General features: G+C 38.2%; 1 protein-coding gene across 2 annotated transcripts in view; it reads right to left on the bottom strand.

Moving 5' to 3' along the window:
• Window positions 1-23286, bottom strand: part of LOC124605327 (1-phosphatidylinositol 3-phosphate 5-kinase) — a 364356-nt gene that overhangs the window by 218654 nt on the left and 122416 nt on the right. For both annotated transcript variants that reach the window (XM_047136933.1, XM_047136934.1), the window contains exon 10: window positions 22019-22180. In XM_047136933.1, coding sequence (XP_046992889.1) covers window positions 22019-22180 — 162 coding nt within the window. The remainder of the gene's footprint in view (window positions 1-22018; window positions 22181-23286) is intronic.

The following is a 23286-nucleotide window of genomic DNA, read 5'->3' as shown; positions in this document are numbered from 1 at the left end:
AGACTTGTGTGTGGGCATGTAAAAGGTGTACAACTTTACTTCCGCAATTTGCTGATAGGTGGCAACAACGGCAAGTAGCGGTCGAAAGAAACATATCGCAAACATCAGGAAGTTAGCTTGGACCTCGGTCAACATAAGCTCATTCAAACATTAGTTGACTTGTCAATGTGTCAAAGTTGTTCTTGATTGAAAATGTCAGTTTAAGAGCCCAATTCTCGTGATTTGTGGGAAGTGTTACGGTTTTGTTTCAATATGAAGAAAACAGCAGCTGAATCTCATCAACTGCTCTCAAGTTTGCATCGTAAGAATGCTTTAGTGAAAGAATGTGTCGTGAGTGGTTTCAACACTTCAAAAATGGTGATTTTAATGTCATAGACTGGCATAGTGGTGGAAGAGAGAATGTTTTCGAAGATCCAGAATTGGAGACATTGCTGAGTTGAGACTTGCGTCAAACTCAAGATGAATTGGCACAATTAGTGGGAGCGACACAGCAAGCCATTTCAAAATGTCTCAAGGCTATGGGCATGATTCAGAAAGAAGCAACTTGGGTCCCGTGTGAGCTGAAACCAAGAGACATTGAACGGTGTTTGTGTGTTTGTAAAAAGTTGCTTCAGAGGCAAAAATGGAATGAGTTTCTACAGCACATTGTGACCGGGGATGAAAAATGGGTTCATTATGAAAACCCTAAACGCAAAAAATCATGGTGATCTCCCAGCCATACTTCCACGTTGATGGCCAAACTCAATATTTATGGCTCCAAGATCATGCTCTGCATTTGGTGGGACCAGCTCGGTATCGTGTACTACGAGGTGTTAAAATCACGTGAAACAATCACAGGTGCTTATTATCAAATGCAATTAATTAGCCTGAGCAGAGCATTAAAAGACAAACGACCGCAATACAGAGAGAGGCACGATAAAGTGATTTTGCAGCGCGACAACGCTCGACCCGGCGTTGCAAAAGAGGTCAATACATAATTGGAAACATTAAAATGAGAAGTCCTACCCCACCTGCCGTATTCTCCAGACATTGCTCCCTCTGACTATCACCTGTTTAGATCAATGGTGCATGGCCTGGCTGACCAGTACTTCCAATCTCATGAAGAAGTCACAAATTGGATCGCTTCAAAAGATGTATAATTTTTCCGATGTGGGGTTCGTACACTGCCCAAAAGATGGGAGAAAGTAGTGGCTAGTGATGGAAAATACTTTGAATGATACATGTGTAACCAATTTGTTTCGTTAAAGCCGCAAATGTTGAGGAAAACACAGTGGAAGCAAAGTTGTATGCCTTCTATTATCATGCTGGAGCAAGATTTCTTCTGGGTTCTTGTCAGATTGAACACGTTGGAAATGGTTCTTGAGTTTATTCAGAGTCTTCATGTATGCCTCTGAATTGGTGGTTGACATTCTTCACATTACATCCATGAGAATGATGCCATCACAAACCCAGAAGACTGTCACCATGACTTTTCCAGGACAGGAGGTTGTCTTGAATTTCTTCTTTTGTTGTGAATGAGGATGATGCCACTCCACAGACTGCCTTGTTGTTTCCGGTGCAAAGGGGTGCAAATGGTTCAAATGGCTCTGAGCACTATGGGACTTAACTACTGAGGTCATCAGTCCCCTAGAACTTAGAACTACTTAAACCTAACTAACCTAAGAACATCACACACATCCATTCCCGAGGCAGGATTCGAACCTGCGACCGAGCGGTCACGCGGTTCCAAACTGAAGTGCTTAGAACCGCACGGCCATACCGGCTGGCCAAAGGGGTGCAGCCACCTTTCATCCATCATAATGATATGTGACAGAAAGGCCTCTATGTCGGTCTCAAAATGCTCCAACAATTCAGATGAAATAGCCTTTCTTTGAATCTTGCAACCCAATTTGAGCACCTCTTTCAACATCTTAGAGTGTCAATCATTGCAGATGCACTTCCAATGTTGCCCGACAACTGTAGAGCCAATTGTCGAGTTGTGATGTGCTGGTTGGCATAAATAATGGCATCTGCATGATTCAGCATATCTGGAGCAATGGCTGCGACAGGACGTGCCAAACATGGCTGATCATGGAGCTCTGTTTCTTCATTTCTTGAGGCTGTAGCTTTCTTCAGCCATCACTCAACTGTATTATCAACTGCAGCATCACCATACACTGCACACAAATGTTTATGGATGTTCACCAGTGTTTCCTTTTCTGCACACAAGAATTCAATAACAGCACACTGTCTGTAATGTGAACCATATGTAGACATCATTTTGACGCTATACTATGGCTCTGCCATTTGCAAGAACGTTTTGAAACTTCACCGGCACACAGAACAAACATCAAATGTAAAGTACCAACAAGGAGGTTTGTCTGTATATTAATGGCTCTTTAAAAAAAATGTGGAGCACTACTTACTGAACGACTCTCCTACGTTAGCAGGCAAGTGAACAAACCTTTTGTTGTTGCATATTGAACTCTTTTCTGCACCACTGATAGCTTTAATAATGGGTAATGAAAATCATTTTTCCTCAAATTGTGCTGTATTATTAATGACAAATTGTATTAGTGAATATATGCATTATGATGGCGCATTTAAAAGTCTAATTTTCTGCCAATATGATGACCACAGATGAACGCCACATATTATCCTTACAGCTCACATTCGTACAATTAGTATTTTCTTTCAATGAGACAAATTACCCAAAAAAATTATTCCATAAGAGGTTATTGGGTGAAAATAAGCAAAATATATCAGGGAGTTGGTATGTTTGTTTCCAAGACTAGCAAACATACAAAAAGAAAAAGTATCTCAACCTAACTATTTAAACAGCAGAGTAATATGCCTCTTGCGGTTCAAATTTCTATCAATATGTACACCCAAAAGTTTGGAAAATTCTACAATGTTTACTGTCTCCTGTTCATGTGATACATCAACTGTTGGTATGACTATTTGTTGTACAGAAGTGTTTTCTCAAAATTTTCAGAAAACCTCTTAACAAATCTTTGAAAACACCATTAACAATCTCTTCTGTTTTCTCTCTAATAGGATTTGCTATGAAACTAGTATCATCTGCAAAAGTACCAATTCTGCTTGAGTAATAGGAGTGGACACAAAACTGAAACCTGTGAGACCCCTAATATTGTTTAAATAATTCAGTGCAACTTTTTGCATTCTGTTTATTAAATACCACACAAATCAGTTGTGTGTGAAGCCATTAATTATATAAACACCAAATTTCTCTAAGAGAGTAACATGCTCTACACATAATTGTGTAGAGCACTTCAGAAAGATCCCCAAAAATTAAAACTTTCAATATTATATTATTTAAGGCTGATGACTCAATGTATAATTAGAACTCTCAGTTGAGCAACCCTTCTGGAATCCAAAAAGTGTGATGTGCTAAGTAAATTGTTTGTACTGAAATGTGAGATAATCTCAAGTACATTACTTCCTTGGTAACAATTGTAAAACCATGCTGTGTCATATAGTAAATAAGAATAAAAGAACCCACAGATGATGATATTTGTCGCTGAAACTAGTTTGGGAATGAATAAATAAATAAATAAATAAGTAACACAAGTGTTTTGCATCAAGATGGACCCACAATCCCATTTTGTTTTTCCTTGAATATTTTGGAAAAAGACATCTGTAAGTAAACTGGACAACAATTACGTCTTTCTTGTCAATTTTCTTATAAAGAAATTTGACAATTGCATATGTTAATCTGTCTGGAAAAATTCCCTGTGCCAGTGATACATTACACATATCACTAAGGACATTGCTTATTAAGTTGGAACAGCTTTTCAAAATTCTCTTTGAAACTCTGCCAACACCACATGAGATTTTGTTCCTGCTCCAGGGAGCTCCAGGGAGCCGTGTCGCTCGCTGTGGCCATCCAAGTGGGCCGGCTCGCCGGCACGTGGCACGGCTGGCTGAGGCAGGCAAGCATTTTGATGTGCCAGCTGTGTCTTACAAGATCGACAACCTCATACTCTTGCCTGCTAAGACGTGGTGACATACTACACCAGGAAATACGATGTCCAGGAAATAAATAAGGAACAACTGTTTTTCAAATTTATTGGGCCTCTTTAGCTTGATATTTTCTTTTCATTACAAGATCGGAAATATCTGGCGTCAAAGTGTTCGCAGCGTTAATGCGGAGGGTGGCCTTCATTGTTTCATCCTGAAGAAACGATCGTTCCTTACTTTTTACTCTTTTCATTGCTGAGAAAAGCTGCTCACAACAATATGTAGATCCCAACATGCAGATGATCTGAGCGGCATTGTTGTGAAGCTTGGAAAATGTTTTTTGCTGTAATGAACGATACCATCGTGACAAATCCAATGTGTTGTAGCACCTCTCTTTCAACAAAGTTGAATTTTGCAAATCAATAATCTCCAATTGAAGTGACGATGACAAGTCGTCGGGGAAAACTGAAAAAGGAGTGCTGAACACCGTTTGTTCCATTTCCAAACTAGTGAGGTCTCAGAATTGTGTTTCAAACGACGTGATGAGCTACTTTAACTTTGCTTGGTAATCGCCAAAAGTAGTACCTTCAGGTAGTTTTAAAGAAGCAAGACGATTGGAGAACGTTAAATGTCCATTACTCATCTGCCTCTCAAACGTAACTTTTCCATGAACACTTTGATCTGGTCGTGCATGTCAACGATTAGCTGCCCTTTGCCCTGCAATGACAGATTTAAATTATTCAGATGCACAGTTATGTCAGCTAGGAACGCCAGGTCTGATATCCATTTTATATCTTTCTGACAACGCATTTCTTCCACTTTCATTTTGAGAAAAAGGGATATTTCCTCACGAATGGCAAAGGGAACATCAAGAGCTTTTCCCTGACTCAGCCAACGAACTGTACTGTGGTAAGGTATATCCCCATATTCCGCTTCCTTATCTTTCAGGAATCCTTTGGATAGGCGATGATTCATACAGTGACGCCGCACAAAATTCACACATTTCACGACATCTTTCATTAGGCCACCTAGCTCTACTGTTTCAGCACACAGTGCCTCTTGGCGAACAAAACAATGAAGAGTCAAAATGTCTTTCCTGAATTCGTCCCTGAGTTTATTTTTCAAACAAGAAGCAAAACCTTGGTGACGCCTGATCATTTGTGGTGCAGCGTCTGTCGCTACAGAATGGAGCTTATCCCACGGCAAATTCATATTTTCCACTGATTCACAAACAGCTTCAAAAATGTCACGTCGTGTTGCAGTGTAATCGAGTGGTACCACACCCAAGAGTTCTTCAGTTACTTGCAGCTCTATGTCGATACCACATACAAACACTGCCAGCTGAGCACAGTCCGATATGTCGGTGCTTTCGCCAAGCGCTAGCTAAAATGCAACAAAGCTCTCCGCTTTTTTCCTGAGCTGTGCCTCTAAATCCGCTGCCATATCCAGGATTTGACGAGACATTGTTTGCTTCAACAGGCAAACTCAGGCAAACCTCTTCAATTGCCTGCACCTCCCTTGGAAACAAACATTCTGCAACTGCTACCACGTATGATTTTAGGAGTGGTCCCACCGAAAACGGCTTGTCACTCGTCGCAATGACATGAGCGATCCTGTAGCTTGCTCGAATTGCAGATTCAGTAGTGTTTTCTCCGCTCTCATTCACCTGAAAATTATAAACGCATTACAGAACACGAACTATACTGCATTTTTCGATACCCTCCGTATTACGCTTCCTGGTATGTTGTTCTTAAGCCTGCATGCAACGCCTTCTACCTGATCGTAGTGCGCTGCGTGAAGACATGTATAATGTCAGTGTATATTTTACCTCCTCACAGAATTAAATACTTTATGACATACAAGATACTGCAGACGACCATCCCTCTCAATGAATACAAAGGCATCCTCCAATAGAGGTACGGGGCTCCCGTGGCTAGTCGTAGTTGTCATTGAACATGGATTATTGCGTCCGTTGCGCCTGCATGAGTTCGTTTTCCCCCTCCATGCGAGCTCCGAGCTGCCGCAGTGAGCGCTCCAGCTCCCTGGAGCTCAGTTAGAACAGCCTGGCTTAAAGTTTTGTGGAATGACATTTTAATATATTCCCTTCCTTTAACAGAATCATTTAATTCTTTCTTGCAGCTACAGTTGGAAACTGATTGTTACAAATACTTGCAACCTGTGAACTATCAGTCAAAAATTGTCATTTAGTTTAATTAATGCAGTATCTTGTACACTGACTGTCCTGTCTCCCATTCACAGTATTCCATGTATTTTTAATCTTATTCTCTAATATTTAGACAAATGCACTATGTAATAAACTGAATTTGACATTGACATCTCTTTCTATATATACCACATTCAATACCACTCTTTTAACTTAGTCTTAAATGGTTGTACTCTACCCTCATTAGTAAGCCTCACTACTTCATATGAACATGTGTCTAAGCTGCAGGCTGCACACTTTTTATTTTCATTAATTATGCATTGCAGTTCGATAGCCCATTAATAATTGGGAACACATTAACTGTTTCAGCCTGAGCGCTGTCTATAAAGGTGTTATCAATCAGAGACCCACTATCATGCTACACCATCACTGGAAAAATTGCCACTGTGAAATGAAATGTCATGAAATCAGACTGAAACAGCCAAATGATTTCAGTTCATTTTTTCTGTCGGATTCTTTTATGAAATCTACACTGAAATCTCAACAAACTACATTTTAGTTTTTGTCTGACAGATAGCTCAATAATGCATCTAGATTTCTCATATATAGCTGAATATTTCTAGATGGGACCAGCAGACTGTTACAATTACAAGAGGCGTATTCTGCAGTAACAACTCTCACGCACAAGCATCCATCTTTGGATCTACACAAAAAATGCTTGTTTCAACATTTTTTACTTTGTGTCCAACTTTTACATATGTTATAACTCCTCTTTTTCCATGTACACTCTACGTGAAAATGATGCTATCTATAATCCCTTGTACTTATCTTTTCATCCCTATGGTTATACGGCATTCAGAGAGGCAAAGACCATCTATAACTTCAAAACATTTCAAATCTTCAGGATACACAAGAAGCTAATATACCTTCTTTTTCAGCCCACTAATGTTGTGAACGAACCAATTTTACTTTTCTGGAAACTGTTACACATAATATTGGTCCTTTACTGCTCTAATTTCTTCCAAGACTGTCTGTCTACAACTTGACTCAAACCTAAAAGATGTGCTCCTCTGACTCATGACTGCTCTCTCTTGTTTACTTAGTCCAACAGTTCTTGTCGCAAAAAGTGCAGTAAATCATCTCTCACTACCTGGCATATGAGAGAGGTGAGGTTGTGGTGGTCGTCCACAACTACCGTAGGTAATACAGTGGAGTAGGTCACACTTATTTTCCCTGTCTGTTTTCTGTCACATTTCTTTGTTGCACTAGCCGGCTCCTGCAATATTCAGATTCACAATGTGGAAGAGGGCCAAAACCATCTGTATGTAGGATTTCATCATTGCTCCATGATGTTGGGCCCTGTTCTTCAATTGTTTTATCACTAAGCAGACTTGTTGCTCGTTGTTATCAAACATTTTCTTTATTTTGTCCTGGAATTGGTCCCAATTGTTGACCTTTGCTTCACTGTTCTTGAACCACTGCTGGGCTGTGTCATCAGCCATCTGTTGTATACGTATCTGGCAAATCTGTTTTATTCCTATCAGCCATTTCATTGGATCTTGACCAGTATCTCTGGAATACGCTGATGGGTGCCTGATGTGCAGCCGACTTTCTTGCTGGTTTTGAAAGTCATTGTTATCCTGAAAATATGGTCCTTGAGAATGATTTACTGCGTGTATTCTGATTCCTAACAATGGAAAATTGTACCGAAATGCAGGAGGATCTGCAACGAATTGATGCATAGTGCAGGGAATGGCAATTGAATCTCAATGTAGACAATGTAATGTGCTGCGAATACATAGAAATAAAGATCCTTTATCATTTAGCTACGATATAGCAGGACAGCAACTGGAAGCAGTTAATCTCATAAATTATCTGGGCGTAGGTATTAGGAGTGATTTAAAATGGAATGATCATATAAAGTTGATCATCGGTAAAGCAGATGCCAGACTGAGATTCATTGGAAGAGTCCTCAGGAAATGCAATCCGAAAACAAAGGAAGTATGATACAGTACACTTGTTCACTCACTGCTTGAATATTGCTCACCAGTGTGGGATATGTAGCAGGTAGGGTTGATAGAGGAGATAGAGAAGATCCAACGGAGAGCAGCGCGCTTCGTTACAGGATCATTTGGTAATCGCAAAAGTGTTACGGAGATGATAGATAAACTCCAGTGGAAGACTATGCAGGAGAGATGCTCAGTAGCTCGGAACGGGCCTCTTTTGAAGTTTCAAGAACATACCTTCACCGAGGAGTCAAGCAGTATATTGCTCCCTCCTACACAAATCTCGCGAAGAGACCATGAGGATAAAATCAGAGAGATTAGAGCTCACACAGAGGCATACTGACAATCTTTCTTTCCATGAACAATAGGAGACTGGAACAGAAGGGAGAACCGATAGAGGTACTCAAAGTACCCTTCGCCACACACCGCCAGGTGGCTTGCGGAGTATGGGTGTAGATGTAGATGTAGATGTAGGTGCATGGCTTCTACGTTGCCTAATTGGAGCCAGAGCGATGTAGATTTTCTGAAGTCCCCAGCATCTCCACCAAACAATGCCAAGTCATAATCACACTCAAATCCAAATCCAAAAGCAGGGTCATCAATGAAGTACAAAACTTAGCTCTGAAAGCAAATTTATTATAAACACCAACATACATCTAAAGGAGAGTGCTGCTATTTATGCAAACACAGAATAGGCCAGAGCATACAAACATAAGAAATTTTGAAAGCCTTCCAGAAATGACTAACACTAAATAATAAATAGGTGCTACTGGTCAGGTTTGAACTGGCAGTCTGCAGTACGCTAGGCAGCAATGCTAACCTCTATGTTATGCTATGCGTTCACCCATGTGCTAGCAGTGATTAGCATTTCATCTGAAATTTTTATAGTGCCCTTCATCTGAATGCTGATGCTTGTAGTGTAATGGTAGTGCAGCTACAAAGTACTTCACTTTCTGACACACCAGTAATAACAGTTTGTCCAATAACATTTTCATGAAAGACATCTAGGGGAAACATGGCACATGTAGAACAGTGCAGTGGCACAAGTCTTGAGAAAAACAAGATTAGTGACTCATTGCGTAAAAAATGTTTAAAACGTGTGGTAAAAGGTATTCTGTACATGAAATGCAACTTTTGTTTGCACAAAAAGTGCACAAAAATATCGTTAAAACTGATCAATGACGATGTACAATAATCGTGTCTGGATTGTTTACACGACGAAAATACATCACTAGCTTCGGAAGTGAAAACAAAAGATGTTGTCATCAAAGGACTACAAACAAAATTAACACTCTAAAATCAGAACTATTATTACAAAGAAAGAAAATACTGATATGAAGAATCACAAAATATGCAGCTGTGTGAATCGTGAAAGTGAAAAACATGACTTCAAGACCACATGTACTGATAGGTCTATAAACAATCCAAATCGGTCCAATTCACAAAGAGATGAAGTAACAAATGCATCTATAGCAGCTTTAGAGCAAATCCAATGTGAAAACAAAAATTTTGGCAAACTTAGTGATATTTCACGAGATTCCACAAATTCGTCTAAATGAATTTCTAATGACATAGGCCTGCAGTTAAACAGCACAAACTCTGATAATAAATAGCAGCGGTGTAGTGTTACTACAAGAAAAAGAAAATTAAGACTCAAAGTAAGGTTTCTGTAAATGGGAAAGATGAATCTCTCTTCACAGGAGACCCTTACTTAAAAATATTGTTGTGACAAATACAACAGTTGACATGTGTCCAGGCATTCGCTGAATCAACTAAACAACCATTTAAAATACATTCCTACTAAACAAAACTGTGCCAAAGTGAAATCAAATTTCAGGGGCACATTCGTGCATGTTGGGACAAACTCTGTTTGACACAGCAGTGAGGCCGAAATCATTAGTGAATCTCGAAACTTGATTCGTACTGCCAAATCTTTGTATAGTAACTCAAGTTTGGTAATAAGTGGTATTTTGCACAAAAGATCGGTGAGTGACACTTACATATATAAAATAAACAATGGAATTACGGACCACTGTGATACAGGTGGTGTGGCATTTATAAACCCAAACAAATTTATAAGTAACAAATGCCTGGGTATAGATGACGTACATCTAAATAGGCTAGGCTCAGTGACTCTGAGTAAAATGTTTTTGGATGTTTGCAAAATCATCAACAATCAGGGAAACTGGAAGTGTGGAAGAGATGTTAAAACAAAAGAATCAACTCAAAATAAAAATTATAAATATATTCCAACAAATGATTTACTTAAAAGTAAACAAAACAGTGATAAAGATTTTCTAATGCATTGGAATATAAATGGTATAACCTCTGATTTGTGTAACCCAAGTTATTTAAAAATTGATGAACTTCAAGTTTTACTTTCAGAATGTTCAAATTTAAAAATTGTATGTTTAAACGAACATCAGCTGACATATGGCAATATAGGGACTCTAAACAAAATTGAACATTTTAAAGTTGCCAATAGTTTTTGTAGAGGTAACAGATCTCTTGAAGGCTGCTGCATCCTTCTAAATGACTCAATAATTTTTAAATAGAGAACTGAGTTCAGTTGTTTGAATGAGGAAGGTAATTTTGAAAGTTGTGCTGTGGAGCTAATTGACTTTAATACTGTAATTATTTCTCTGTACAGAATTCCTGGAAGTGCTGTAACAAAATTCTTTTTATCCAAATTTCAATGTTTATTAGAAAGACTAAAGAAAGAAAAATAATGTAATTGCAGCAGACTTTAATATAAATGTATTAAATAATAATAATAACACTGTAAATGTTTGTGATTTAATTCAGAAATATGCTTTTAATTTAAATTTCACTGAATGTACTAGAAGAAATAGCCACTCTGAAACATGTATTGACAATATTCTGACAAATTATCAGTTCGAGGATGGAAGCAAATTATGTTTAGATTTAGGCATATCAGATAACTCAGCACTGCTCACAGAGCTTCCAAAAATATGGAAACCAAAGTACACGAAAACATGTTTTAAAAAGAACTTTAACAAAGAGAATGTAAATACGGTATATTTTCTAACAAGCTGAGAACTATAAATTGGCCTCTAAATAATAGTGTGCCAAGTGAAAAAATTTTAAAACATTCCTAAAGTGTTTCCTAGATGTTTTCAATGAAACTTTTCCCCCTCAAACCAGGTGACAGAGTGGCCAATAAAATAAATTGCATTAGTCCAAGAATAAAAGTTTCTAATGCCAGGAAAAGACAGCTTCGCAGTGAGTTAAAACATAACAAAAATGCTGACTTTGTGGGGTATGTAAAGAGATATAAGAATACATTCAAAAAAGTTGTACAGTTAGCAAAAAAAAAAAAAAAGGCTAACAACGTGTATATTAGTAAACATGAAAATAAATGAAAGGCAATTTCGGGTGTTGTCAAATCTGAGTTGGGAGTAAAGAACAAGTGCCAAGAAGCTGCCCAAATAAAAATTAAAAATCATATAATTATAGGTCCTTTTCAAATGTCAAACTGTTTCAATGAGTTCTTCATAAATGTGGCAAAATCAGAAGTAGATATCACAGCCCACCATGACAAGGTAGATGTCAACTTTGTAAATATAAAACAAAATGCAAGCCTTAAAACATTCGAAAGACTTATCCCAAAAGATGTAGAAGACGCTATAGTGACTTTGAGAAACAAGAAATCAGCTGGGTGGCATGAAATTCCAACCACTGTAGTCAAGACTGTTAATAACATCATTTCTCATCCATTGGCTAAATTTATTAGTCAGTCATTTGAGGAAGGATATTTCCCTGATGTGTTAAAATATGGTGAAATAAGACCATCATTCAAGAAAGGCTCACCAGATGACATGGGAAATTACTACCCTATTTCCCTGCTGCCAGTTTTTCCTAAGGTGATAGAAAAGATTGTTGCAAAACACCTTGAAAACTTTCTTATAGAAAACAATATTATGGTTAAAAATCAGGGCTCAATTTTAGGGCCTTATCTTTTTCTGCTGTACATAAATGATTTACCTTTAGACATTGATGTTCACTGCATTTTATTCGCGGATGACACCTTGGTTTTAATTGAAAATGACAATTTAGAACAAATTCATGGTCCTGTGGAAAATATAATGGGAAACCTAGAATTATGGTTTCAGCAAAATGGATTAAAACTCAATGTCACAAAAACACAATTAGTGCAGTTCAGTGCTAAATCATCATCAGCATCTCCCACAAAAACAATGCACAGGGATCAGGAAATGACAGAAGTAAGTTATGTAAAATTTCTGGGTCTAAATCTTGACAAAAATTTAAATAGGAAGGCACATGAAGACGACTTAGCAATCAAACTAAACAGCCTAGCTTATGCGATGAATGTCTTATCTGGTTCCACCCTTATGGACATCAGGAAGATAGTCTACCACACCTACTTTGAGACTATAATTCGATATGGAATAATTTTCTGGGGAAACTCTGTGAACAGCCCAAGATTACACTTCAAAAGAAAATAATAAGAAACCTGTGTTTAGTCCAAAAAAGAACATCATGTCACCCACTTACACTTCGAAACAGAATAATAAGAAACTTGTGTTTAGTCCACAAAAGAACATCATGTCACCCATTATTTAAAAAATTAAAAATATTAACCATTCCTTCTCTGTAAATCTATGAAATTTTAATTTTCATCTATAAAAATCAAAACTCATTTGACAATTTTCATTTCAACCACAATTACAGCACTCGCCACAGACACAGTTTCAAACTTCCCTCCCATAATTTAAAACTTTATACTCAAACACCATTGTACACGGGGTTAAAAATTTACAATAAATTAAATAACACAAATCTGTTAAATACGGAGTTTGGCAATTTGAAAAGAAAAGAAACAACGCAGACTATGTATTGTATAATAAATTGTTAATATATTGTATAAATTGTATTGCAAGTTACAAAATGACCGTAAGTGTTATATATATTCTTGTTAAATTGTTCATGTGTAAAAATGCAGGAATACCTGCTGAAATATGTTAATTATTATAATCTTATTTTTTTAAAGTAATCTGACATGTGTGCAATACAAAAATCTTTGATTTGTAACTGTACGTTATGAGATAAATAAACTACATTCTACATGGCAAATTTCATTTACCAGATTTCATGGCAATATTACATGGCAGAAAAACTACACGAAAAGAGTAGATCAGATTTAGGAAGGGCTTATCCTTTACTGCTGTTAAATAAACTGCCTCAACTACAGTTTGTCCTATGTCACTCTGTGATTCACTAATAGGTCAATAAATCAGGGTGCAGGGCTAACAAGACACAATGTCTTGTGTGCAGTTTGAAGTACAACAACTTTTCATATGACAGCGGCCATAAAAGCATCCTCCTTCCCTAAGATGGAGCAGAAGGTTCATTTGTGGTCAATCATGAGGTTATCATAACCCTATGTATTGTAATTAGAAATGAATGTGGTTAAAATGTCTGAAACATCATAAAGAGGTAAAATACAATATTGCATGCTATTCCACTGCCTATTCTCTCATCTCTCATCTTCATCTGCACAATCACACTGTTACACAACTTTTAAGATACTATAAATCTGATCTTCACTTATAAAATTTTCTGTTAAAACATAAATAATACAAGTAGGAGGCTAAACTAATGACAAAGGTGTATATCACTGGCTGATCACTTACAAAAAATATAGATGAGCCAGCACTCAGACACCACATAAAAAACGCCCTCCTAATATTTTTGGGATCAAATCAGGCATTTCACACAATCTTAAAATAATATCACATGAATCACATTTCCACCTAAAATAGATTGTAAATCTGCAAGTAAATTAGCCACTGCACTCTTTTCTGAATGTAACTACTGTGATCTGTACACCACATACTGGAGGGTCCCTCTCACTGGAATAAGAGCCATTCTTCTTCCAAAGGCTTTGTACCTCACCAGCAAGGTGACAGTGTGTGGAGCGGCAGTATACTGAACCACTTTCCATTACGCACCTCCTTGGCTGCTAAATCTGCCAACTTGTTTCCAGGATTTCCCCTGTGCCCTTGTACCCAGAAAATGCGGCCTTCATGCTCGGCCTCTGTAGGTGAAGCAGAGCATCCTGTATACTCTGGACTACTTCATTTGCTGGGCACAAGCATTGTGGAGAGTGAAGTGCTCCCAGGGATTTTGAAAAGATTAGGAATTTGGCCATATGAACACATCTCACCTGTTTCAGTGTCCTGAAGATTGGGTACAATTCTGCATCATACACAGTGCACTCTTTAGGTACTAGGATCTTGAGGACACAATCAGGGAAAATGACAGAGCTGCTAAGATGGTCCCCATGCTTACACCCATCTGTGAATACAGCTATGTAGTCACACAGCTTATTTAAAATTTCGAAACACATTCTATTAAACAAATAAGCATGAATTGCCTCTCTTATGAAAGAATCTATTTCAGTTTATTTTATTTTATTTTAATTTTTTTAACGCATGTGTACTAAATTTCTCTTACAGTTGTAAGGTTAATTTCTCCACCAACAACAGTATGAAGAAAAATTTAGTACACACGTTAAAAACTGAAGCATATCCATTTACAAACTAAGGCAGCTACACACTGTAACAGTTTTCCTAACTATTGTACAGGGCAAACTGGAAGGGCTATTAAAGTCAGGTGTAAGGAGAAAGAAATGTGGCAACATAAATAATAATTCTTTTGTACAGCAAAGTCTCCTAGTCTCCATGGTGTGTGTTAGAGAAGAAGCTCATGTTCAGCAAAAGTGGAACTGTACACATTTTCCCCATCTTTACTTTGCAGATGCTCTTTATAGCTTACTTTTAAAGGTTTCTAGTCTGACCTATGTAATAGTTCGAGCAATCATTATGTCTAATTTTATAATCACCAAAGTTAACGAAACAAAAATTTTTGATAATATTATGTAATTGGAAGGCAAAATATCTACTCACCAAGCAGTGGCAGGTGCAAGAAGGTTATAATTAGATAAGCTTTCTGAGCCAGTGGCACCTTCTTTAGGGAAAATATAAACTATCAAAGGGAGAGCCATCTGTGAAATGACACGACATATACCAGCTGTTATGTAAACACTGTTCGGCCTTTTACATTGGCATTACTACCACCAAATTATCAGTTAGGATGAATGGCCATAAGCAGAGGGTGTATACTGGCAACACCAATATCCTGTTGCAGAGTATGAACTACAACATGACAACTGTGATCTCGGTGCCCGTTTCACCACACGCACCATCTGGATTCTTCCCCCAGACACCAGCTTCTCGAACTTAACAGGTGGGAACTAGTGCTACAACATGTCGTTAGTTCTCACCATCCATCTTGCCTAAATTTACATTAATTTCTTCTGTCTTAGCATTTCTACTCCATTATTCACTCCATTTTAACTTTCTATATCTTTCATTTCATACCTTTTCTTTCCCCCTCCCACCTCTATTACATACAATGCACTTAGCTTTTCACTCTTATTAATTTATGCTTGGTGTTTAAGCAATAATCTTTGTCTTGCATATTACCCTGTCTTTCACCATTAAGCTCTCAGGTTTTCAAATCTCGTCCGATGCAGTCCCCAACAATCAGTCTTTCCTTCTCATCCCATGCGATAAGTCTCCCCTGACCAGCAGTTCTGGGAAACTTTCCCGAAATCTACCCCTTTTCCTGGACTTTTCCAGTTCTTTTCATACACTCTTCATCCACCTTCAACCCTTCTGTCTGAAGGAGGAGCCACTGGCTCTGAAAGCTTGCTTAATTACGACCCTCTTTTATGTGCGTTCTGCTGCCACTTGGTGAGTATCTATCCAATTAAATGACAAAGTTAGTGAAACAATCTTGTGTTCTGATTGTATTGGTTGGACTTACTGCTCTCACTTCCCGTCTTCATACCACTTTTGTCTGCATTTGAGCAATTAACAACAGTTTGTTTCTTTACAATACGATTCTTAGCCCAAGCATTGCGTACGTGATGCTAGTGCATTAGCTTATGTTGTTGAAGCACTACTTAATGATGACCATGTTGTTGTGGATGTTTTTAATATTATGGAGGTGAAATTTTACATTTTAGTGATGCATTTTGGCCATATCTCAACATGCCTCCATTACAACATGTAACCCAGTTAGTTTGAATAATTTTTGTATTTGTAATGAGTTGTTATTGTTCCTGTATGTATTTAACTTAACATGTATTCACTGTAAATCTGTTTAGGTTGCCATTCTTTTCCTTTTGAAGATGACATTTTTATAAACATTGAAACCATGGTCAAGATGTTTAAATAAACCCTTCACTTTGCAATTGACTGGCTGTTTATTATTTCTTCATGAAGGCAACCCATTAATTTCTGAACAAACGTATCTCTTTGATGAACACACAACCATAACAGGTCTGAAATAGCAGGTGTTGAGACCACGTTTCACAGCCTGTGACTGCGAACCTGCTGGTGATCGCTGAAGGAGTGACGCCCACTACTATTCTCTGGCCCACCAGCGATGCATCCCCTTAGGGAGGGATTGTGGGGTGGGGAGGTGAGAAGGGTATCAGTCTTTGGGGCTGTTGTCTTTCCTTCTCATTTTCACTTCACTGCCCCTTATAGATGGAATTACATTTGAGTACCTAGTAACTCATAAATATATTTGTAGCTTGTATATAACAACTACTACTTGCAAGTTAGTAACCAACGAGTGGTATGTGTTATTTATGTATGCAACTCCTCCCTCACATAGTCCTTTTCTCCAATAAGGTTATCCCTGTAGTGGAGGGTACAGCACTTCAGCATTGAAGTGGCAATATGTTTAAAATGTGTTTCTGCAAATACACAAACAGAGGACTTCCCTGTACTAGGAGTTTCAGTTTCTCTACATGTGTCTGGAATCCACTGTTTCTCTGCAGTATGGAAGCCATTTTATTAGGGGGGAGGGGGGATCCTGCCATGGTTCGGGGATTAGTTAGAAGTCTGTGGCATTGCCTCAGCCATTCTTCTCATTCCATAGTTGTCAAAATGAAATCCTTAAATCCATAAGATAGAATTAGATGTGCCAGCTCTTAAGCTTTGCGAACAATTTTCTTGTGTGTTTGACACTTCTATATCATTTTCATTGTCAGGGAAGAGTTCAGAGCAACTGATATGGCACTGACAGTGCTTTCATGTTAACTTGAGTCTATGTCTTGAGAAGCTAGAAGTTCTATAATGTTGGCACCCATAGAACACTGGACTGGGTATACAAGACCTCCCATTTAAATGGATAGATTCTGTCTTGGCGAACTTTGCATGTGCTGTTTTATTAAATGTAAGAATACAGGCAACTTTTCTCGCACATTCGTCATCTACTCTTTTCATCTTTTTTGCATGTACGCTTCTTGATCCCACTTTTCTTTCACTGCTTCTTTTGGAAAGTCTATAATATGCCTGCATGATACTACACCATCTTGGCTGCAGGTTGGCTGATTGGGGTTAAGGGACTAAACAACAAGGTTATCAGTCCATTGATCTAGAGGCAATTTGTCCGGAATTAGCGAAGTCCACAAAGTACGTGTCTGAGGATGAAAGGACATAGGAGAGGTAAGAATGAGGCACTGAAGGCAATATTAATGCCATAGCTGAGAAAGATTTTATAGAGTGTATGGATATGATTGGTACGTAGGTCGGAGCAGATGAAGGCTCTCCCAGGCTCCATTCAGTGGCGAGAAAGGCCCCACCCCACATCCAACCCCCGCAATCCCAAGGGCGAAAACAGTTACAGAGCAAAGAATGTCTCCTAGTCGGCATATTCAGGACAGTAAAAGTGAGAAACCTAAAAATGTAATGAAAATCAGTTGGACCATCAGTAAAAAAAAAAAAAAAAAAAAAAAAAAAAAAATTATGAGATAAATAGGTAAAGTAGCAAGTGCGTGTCCCCGAGACTCTACATACGGAGGGAGTTGCCCGACCCAAAGCCAACTTGCATCTGTTCCAGTGTATTCAAGGCATTATAGAGCACCATATATTCAACAGAGCTACCTCAACAATGGAAAACAGTGTATGACAGTAAAGGAGACAAGATGATGCAAGAGAGGGGTGAAACAGGAAGCTGGCAAAGGATGTAGGGTTAGGGATCCCCAGAGCCAGCATGCGGTGCGAGGTGCCCCAACCCACCCACCCCATCCCTGCCTCAAAGGTAGCTTAAAACTTTACACCTGAAAATAAAAAGCACTTTCACAGAGGAAACAGAGAACCACTTCAATAATTCGTGAATCGTCTGTCAATACGTGAAGCACAGAATTCAGAAGACCGTGCTTAGCATGGTGGGCCAGAAGAAGTGGGATTCCCCCAGGATCTGAACTACCATCTGTAATATTCCACAACTATAATGTGGGGAAGGCTCACTACGTAAAATAAAACCATGGATTAGCCTGGTATGACCACTGTGGAAGCGACGTACAACAGTGGATTCCTTCCAGGAGCAACAGGAGGAAGAGTGTCATCCTGCGACAGTCTCCTCGGTAGTGTGAAATGTATTAGATGAGACAGTAGCCAACCAGATGTAATTCCATCTCTAAGTAAGCAGGGATCTTATTTGCACCTGCAAACCTGCATCTGGTATTGGTAAAGTGAACAGTGGGTGAGTAATCGTTCCTCTAGCCAAATGGTTGGACTAAGCTCAGTGAGAGGGTCATTAACAGCAGAGATCACAGGGTGACAAGAGAAAAATTGGTCAGTGCTCTGAAGAATGCTTATTAAGTAACTACATATTAAAATGCGGTAAAAGGAGACCCATTTAATAAAGAGAAGGGCTCTGTTAATGGCAATCAGTTCTGCCATAAAAACACTAAATTTTCCTACCAATGACTAGTGTTCTTGAATGGTAGAGGTTTAATGGTATATCCTGTCTTATCCATGGTTTTAGAACTGTGAGTGTAAAAGACAGCAGCACCCTGAAACTGCTGAAGAACTGAATGTAACAGATGCCAAAAGGTCATGGGGTGTGACAGAGACTTTAGGACCTAGAGATCAATCGGTCCTAATTTTTGAATTGGGCAACAACCAAGACGGGGCGGAGGGGGAGGTGCATGAGAAAACACATGACACTCATTCCAGGGAGGAGAGGCAGGGATCCTGGCAGAGGGCTCTGAGATGCACTGGAAATGGTAAACCAACTTGAGAGTGGGTATGAGGAGGCTGATGTCACTCATATGCAAAAAGAATGGGATGTGAGTGATGATCAGGGAACTGACAAATGGGGATTGTATGGGACACCAAGAGTTGGTTCCATCCGAACTGAAGAGGTAAGATTTACATCCCAAGACATGTGGGCAAGGAAGCAGAGAATGTTAAGCTTTTGCTTGCAACTATCTTGAGTTGATGAATATGAGGCAACCAAGCCAGCTTCTTATCAAAATGGAAGCCCAACAAACATTACTGTGCAACAACTTCCAAGTGCTGGGTAAACAAGTAGAGTTCTGGATCAGGTGGTCCATTGTATGATGACAAAAATGCTTGACCCTTGTTTTTGCAGCAGAGAACTGGAAACCATGAGAAAGAGTCCACACAGTGGCAATCAGATGGTGCCTTGGAGCTGCCATTCAGGTGGGGCTAATGAGTGGGAGTTGCACCAAATGCAAAAGTCATCGACATACAGTGTAGGGGTGATCAGTGGCCCCTCAAAGCTCATTGGTGGTGATGAGGAAGAGCCTGAAGTAGGTAACACGAAAAAATAAACTGTTTATCTGCATTAACAATTGTATTGTTACATTCCATCCTGGGTTTTCCATTGTTTGATTTTATCTGCATTAAAATTGATTGTAGTACCATGTTCTCAAGACAAAGCAATTTTCTTCCAATATTTCACATATTCCATGTCCATAGTCTCACTTTCTCAACTTAAATTGAATAAAAGAGAGTAAGATTTTTTAAGCAATCCACACAGTAATTCTAAATGTGAGAGGAATTTATCAGGCAAACTCTTCCATTAAGTTCCTGTCAACAAGAAATTCCCTTTCTCTAGCCATGAAACCTACAGAGGAAACTGAGTGTAAAATAATAATGCTTACTTTTCCATGTCCACATTTTAACACTTCGACAGCTTTAAACTTCAAGAATAATCATCAGCTTCCACTGAAAAGTGAATTCACTTCATCAGTGAACAAAACATAGGAAAATGAATTATTGCACTTGGAGCTGATGACAACTCAGTGTCTATGATGTCCGATCTACCCAGAAGTATGCTTATTTAAAGGCCAAATTCATGTGCATCAGTAAGCTAGAAGTGTAAGGACTTCACATCTCAATGACAATGAAATGGAGTTGTTTCACACGAAGATATAGCTTGACTTGCGACTATAGATCTGCGAACTTGTTAGCAGATTTTTTAGATTAGATTTACTTTCATTCCAATTGATCTGTAGTGAGGAGGTCCTCTAGGATGTGGAACATGTCAGAAGAACAATACATGACAAATATTTACAACTACAACAAATAAGCTAATGTACCATTCCACTGGTCCCAAGTGGAATGATCGTCATTTTTTAATTAACACTATATGAAAGAGTCATTTTACAAATACTAATGCACTGAATTTAAAATAAAAAAGTTTTTTATTTATTTATAAGGTAATAAACATGTAATACAACTACTATAATACTTATTTACAACAAACACATTACTGCACTGAATCCTTGTGAAGATTATTCTTATTCCTATTATTCATTCCAAGAATTGAGCTGTTGGTTTGTAAAAGTGATATATTTTTAATGACAAATTTCATTAAGGAATAAATATATTGGGAAGCAGTAATTTGTATCCCTAGTTCCCTAAACAGGCTTCTGCAGGATGTCCTTGAGTTCACACCACATATAACTCTTACTGCACGTTTTTGTGCCTGGAAAACTTTAGCTTGGCTTGATGAATTACCCCAAAAAATAATCCCATATGACATGGAATGAAAATAAAGATAGTACGCCAGCTTTTTCATTTTTAAATCCCCTATGTCTGACAAAATTCGCATTGCAAACAGAGATTTGCTAAGACGCTTCAGCATTTCTGTTGTGTGCTCCTCCCAGTTGAATTTATTATCAAGCTGTAATCCCAAGAATTTAACACTGTCCACTTCTTCTATCTTCTTGTCATCGTATGTTAGACATATACTCGTGCGACAACCCTTACAAGTTCTGAACTGCATGTAGTGTGTTTTTTCAAAGTTTAGTGACAAAGAATTGGCTAGGAATTGGCAGAGATTCAAAATTATTCATTGAAACACTGTAATTTGCTTTCAACTAAAAGAATTAGTTGTTAATTACTTTCATTTACTCTGTTAGCAATTCAGCATAATGTGTTTGAAAACAAAGGGACTCACACATTTGCATATTAGGAATTTTGTTAAAATTGGCTTTTAATTTTCACACTGTTTCATACCTATTACTTTCTTAAAGTGGGAACAGTTAAAAGCTACGAAGAGAAATATTTTATAAAGAAAGTAATTTCTTAAAAGTAGTTCTTTAATAGAGGGTTTTACAAAAATTCCTTTTTATGGTTTTTAGAGTAAGAGAAAGGAAAAAATATCTGAAAAAATCATCAGTTTTGTATAAACATAACTGGTTCTGTGTCTGTTTTGTTTTTATGGTGCACCTGTGCTCAGTCTTTTTTCTGGTAGTACAAAAGTTAGTCAAGAGCATGGGTTCATAGTGGCTTTTCTTTTTCTGTTATTATCTTCCACACTTCCCAATGCACTTCTGTTGTACCTTTTTTGTCTCAAACAATAAAAATGAAAACTCACAATATAGCTTAATTTTGTTTTTTGTGTTCCCACTGAGCAGGAAGTATAATCATTCTATTTATATTCAATGGTTTTCAGAACACGGTTAGCCAAAGGAAGAAAAGAGAAAAACTGTTCACATTAAGATACTTACTGTCTTATATCCATATTGTCAATATCATTCTTAGTATCAGGTTTTACCATGTCTACAATTCGTGAAATGAGAGGCAGTATAATATCAGTCCAAGATTGGGACAAGCCTTCTGAATTCAGCAACTGCCTCAGAAGACTAGATTCAAGGTGGCTGTAAGCATTCCTAGAAATAAGAAGACCAGTCAGGTTATTAAGAGAGAAGATGAACCAAACACAACAATTAAAACATATTCTGGTAATTAATATCACAATGAGACTGTTGTTGTCTTCAGTCCTAAGACTGGTTTGATGCAGCTCCATGCTACTCTATTCTGTGCAAGCTTCTTCATCTCCCAGCACCTACTGCAACCTACATCTTTCTGAATCTGCTTAGTGTATTCATCTCTTGGTCTCCCTCTACGATTTCTACCCTCCACGCTGCCCTCCAATGCTAAATTGGTGATCCCTTGATGCCTCAGAACATGTCCTACCAATCGATCCCTTCTTCTAGTCAAGTTGTGCCACAAACTTCTCTTCTCCCCAATCCTATTCAATACCTCCTCATTAGTTATGTGATCTACCCATCTGCTAATTTATATATTCCTGTATTGTTTGAAGTTTATATTGCTAATTTATATAAACTTCAAACAATACAGGAGAAACTACATGTAAATTTATATAAAATTCAAATAACATACGAGAAACTACTCGAAAAACCTATGGAAAATAGGAATATTCACCTAAATTATGAAATAAAATCAAATAGGGTCCTTGGAGTTTTTCACGGTGGCATGCTTCAGTAAAATCTTCTCGGTTTGAAAGCCATGTCACTTCCAATATACACACTCGAGCTTTCCGTAGCTGTCTCTGCCATTGCATCACGAGTTAAAATCATTGACTCCCAGGGTTGGCATAGTTTTCTGCTTATATAGATTAAATCCAGTGTCTGAAACTTCCAGACAAGATCTGACTGACACTTTTGCATTAGGTAAGTTGGGCAGTTCCTAACAGCTTTGTCCCGCCATCGGACCGAGTGATATCAGATGGCACAAGCATCCAACAACATGTCTGAAACTGCTGCTCCTGCATCAACACAAGCTTCAAGACTCCATACTTGCTTTTGTTCAATGTCCGAAGCCCACCCCCACACCCTGCTAAGTGTGTATCCCTGGTCTCTGGTAAAACTGTTGTTGATTATTCTGGTTTTGGCCACTTCTTTTATAACAGAATCCCAATATGATGATGATTGATCTAAAACTCTCTTCCTTTTAAATTGTATTTTATATCCAT

Source organism: Schistocerca americana, chromosome 3, assembly GCF_021461395.2.
Source record: "Schistocerca americana isolate TAMUIC-IGC-003095 chromosome 3, iqSchAmer2.1, whole genome shotgun sequence".
Taxonomy (NCBI): Eukaryota; Metazoa; Arthropoda; class Insecta; order Orthoptera; family Acrididae; genus Schistocerca; species Schistocerca americana.
Note: the sequence above shows the minus strand (reverse complement) of the source record. Positions and strands in the feature narration are given on the sequence as shown.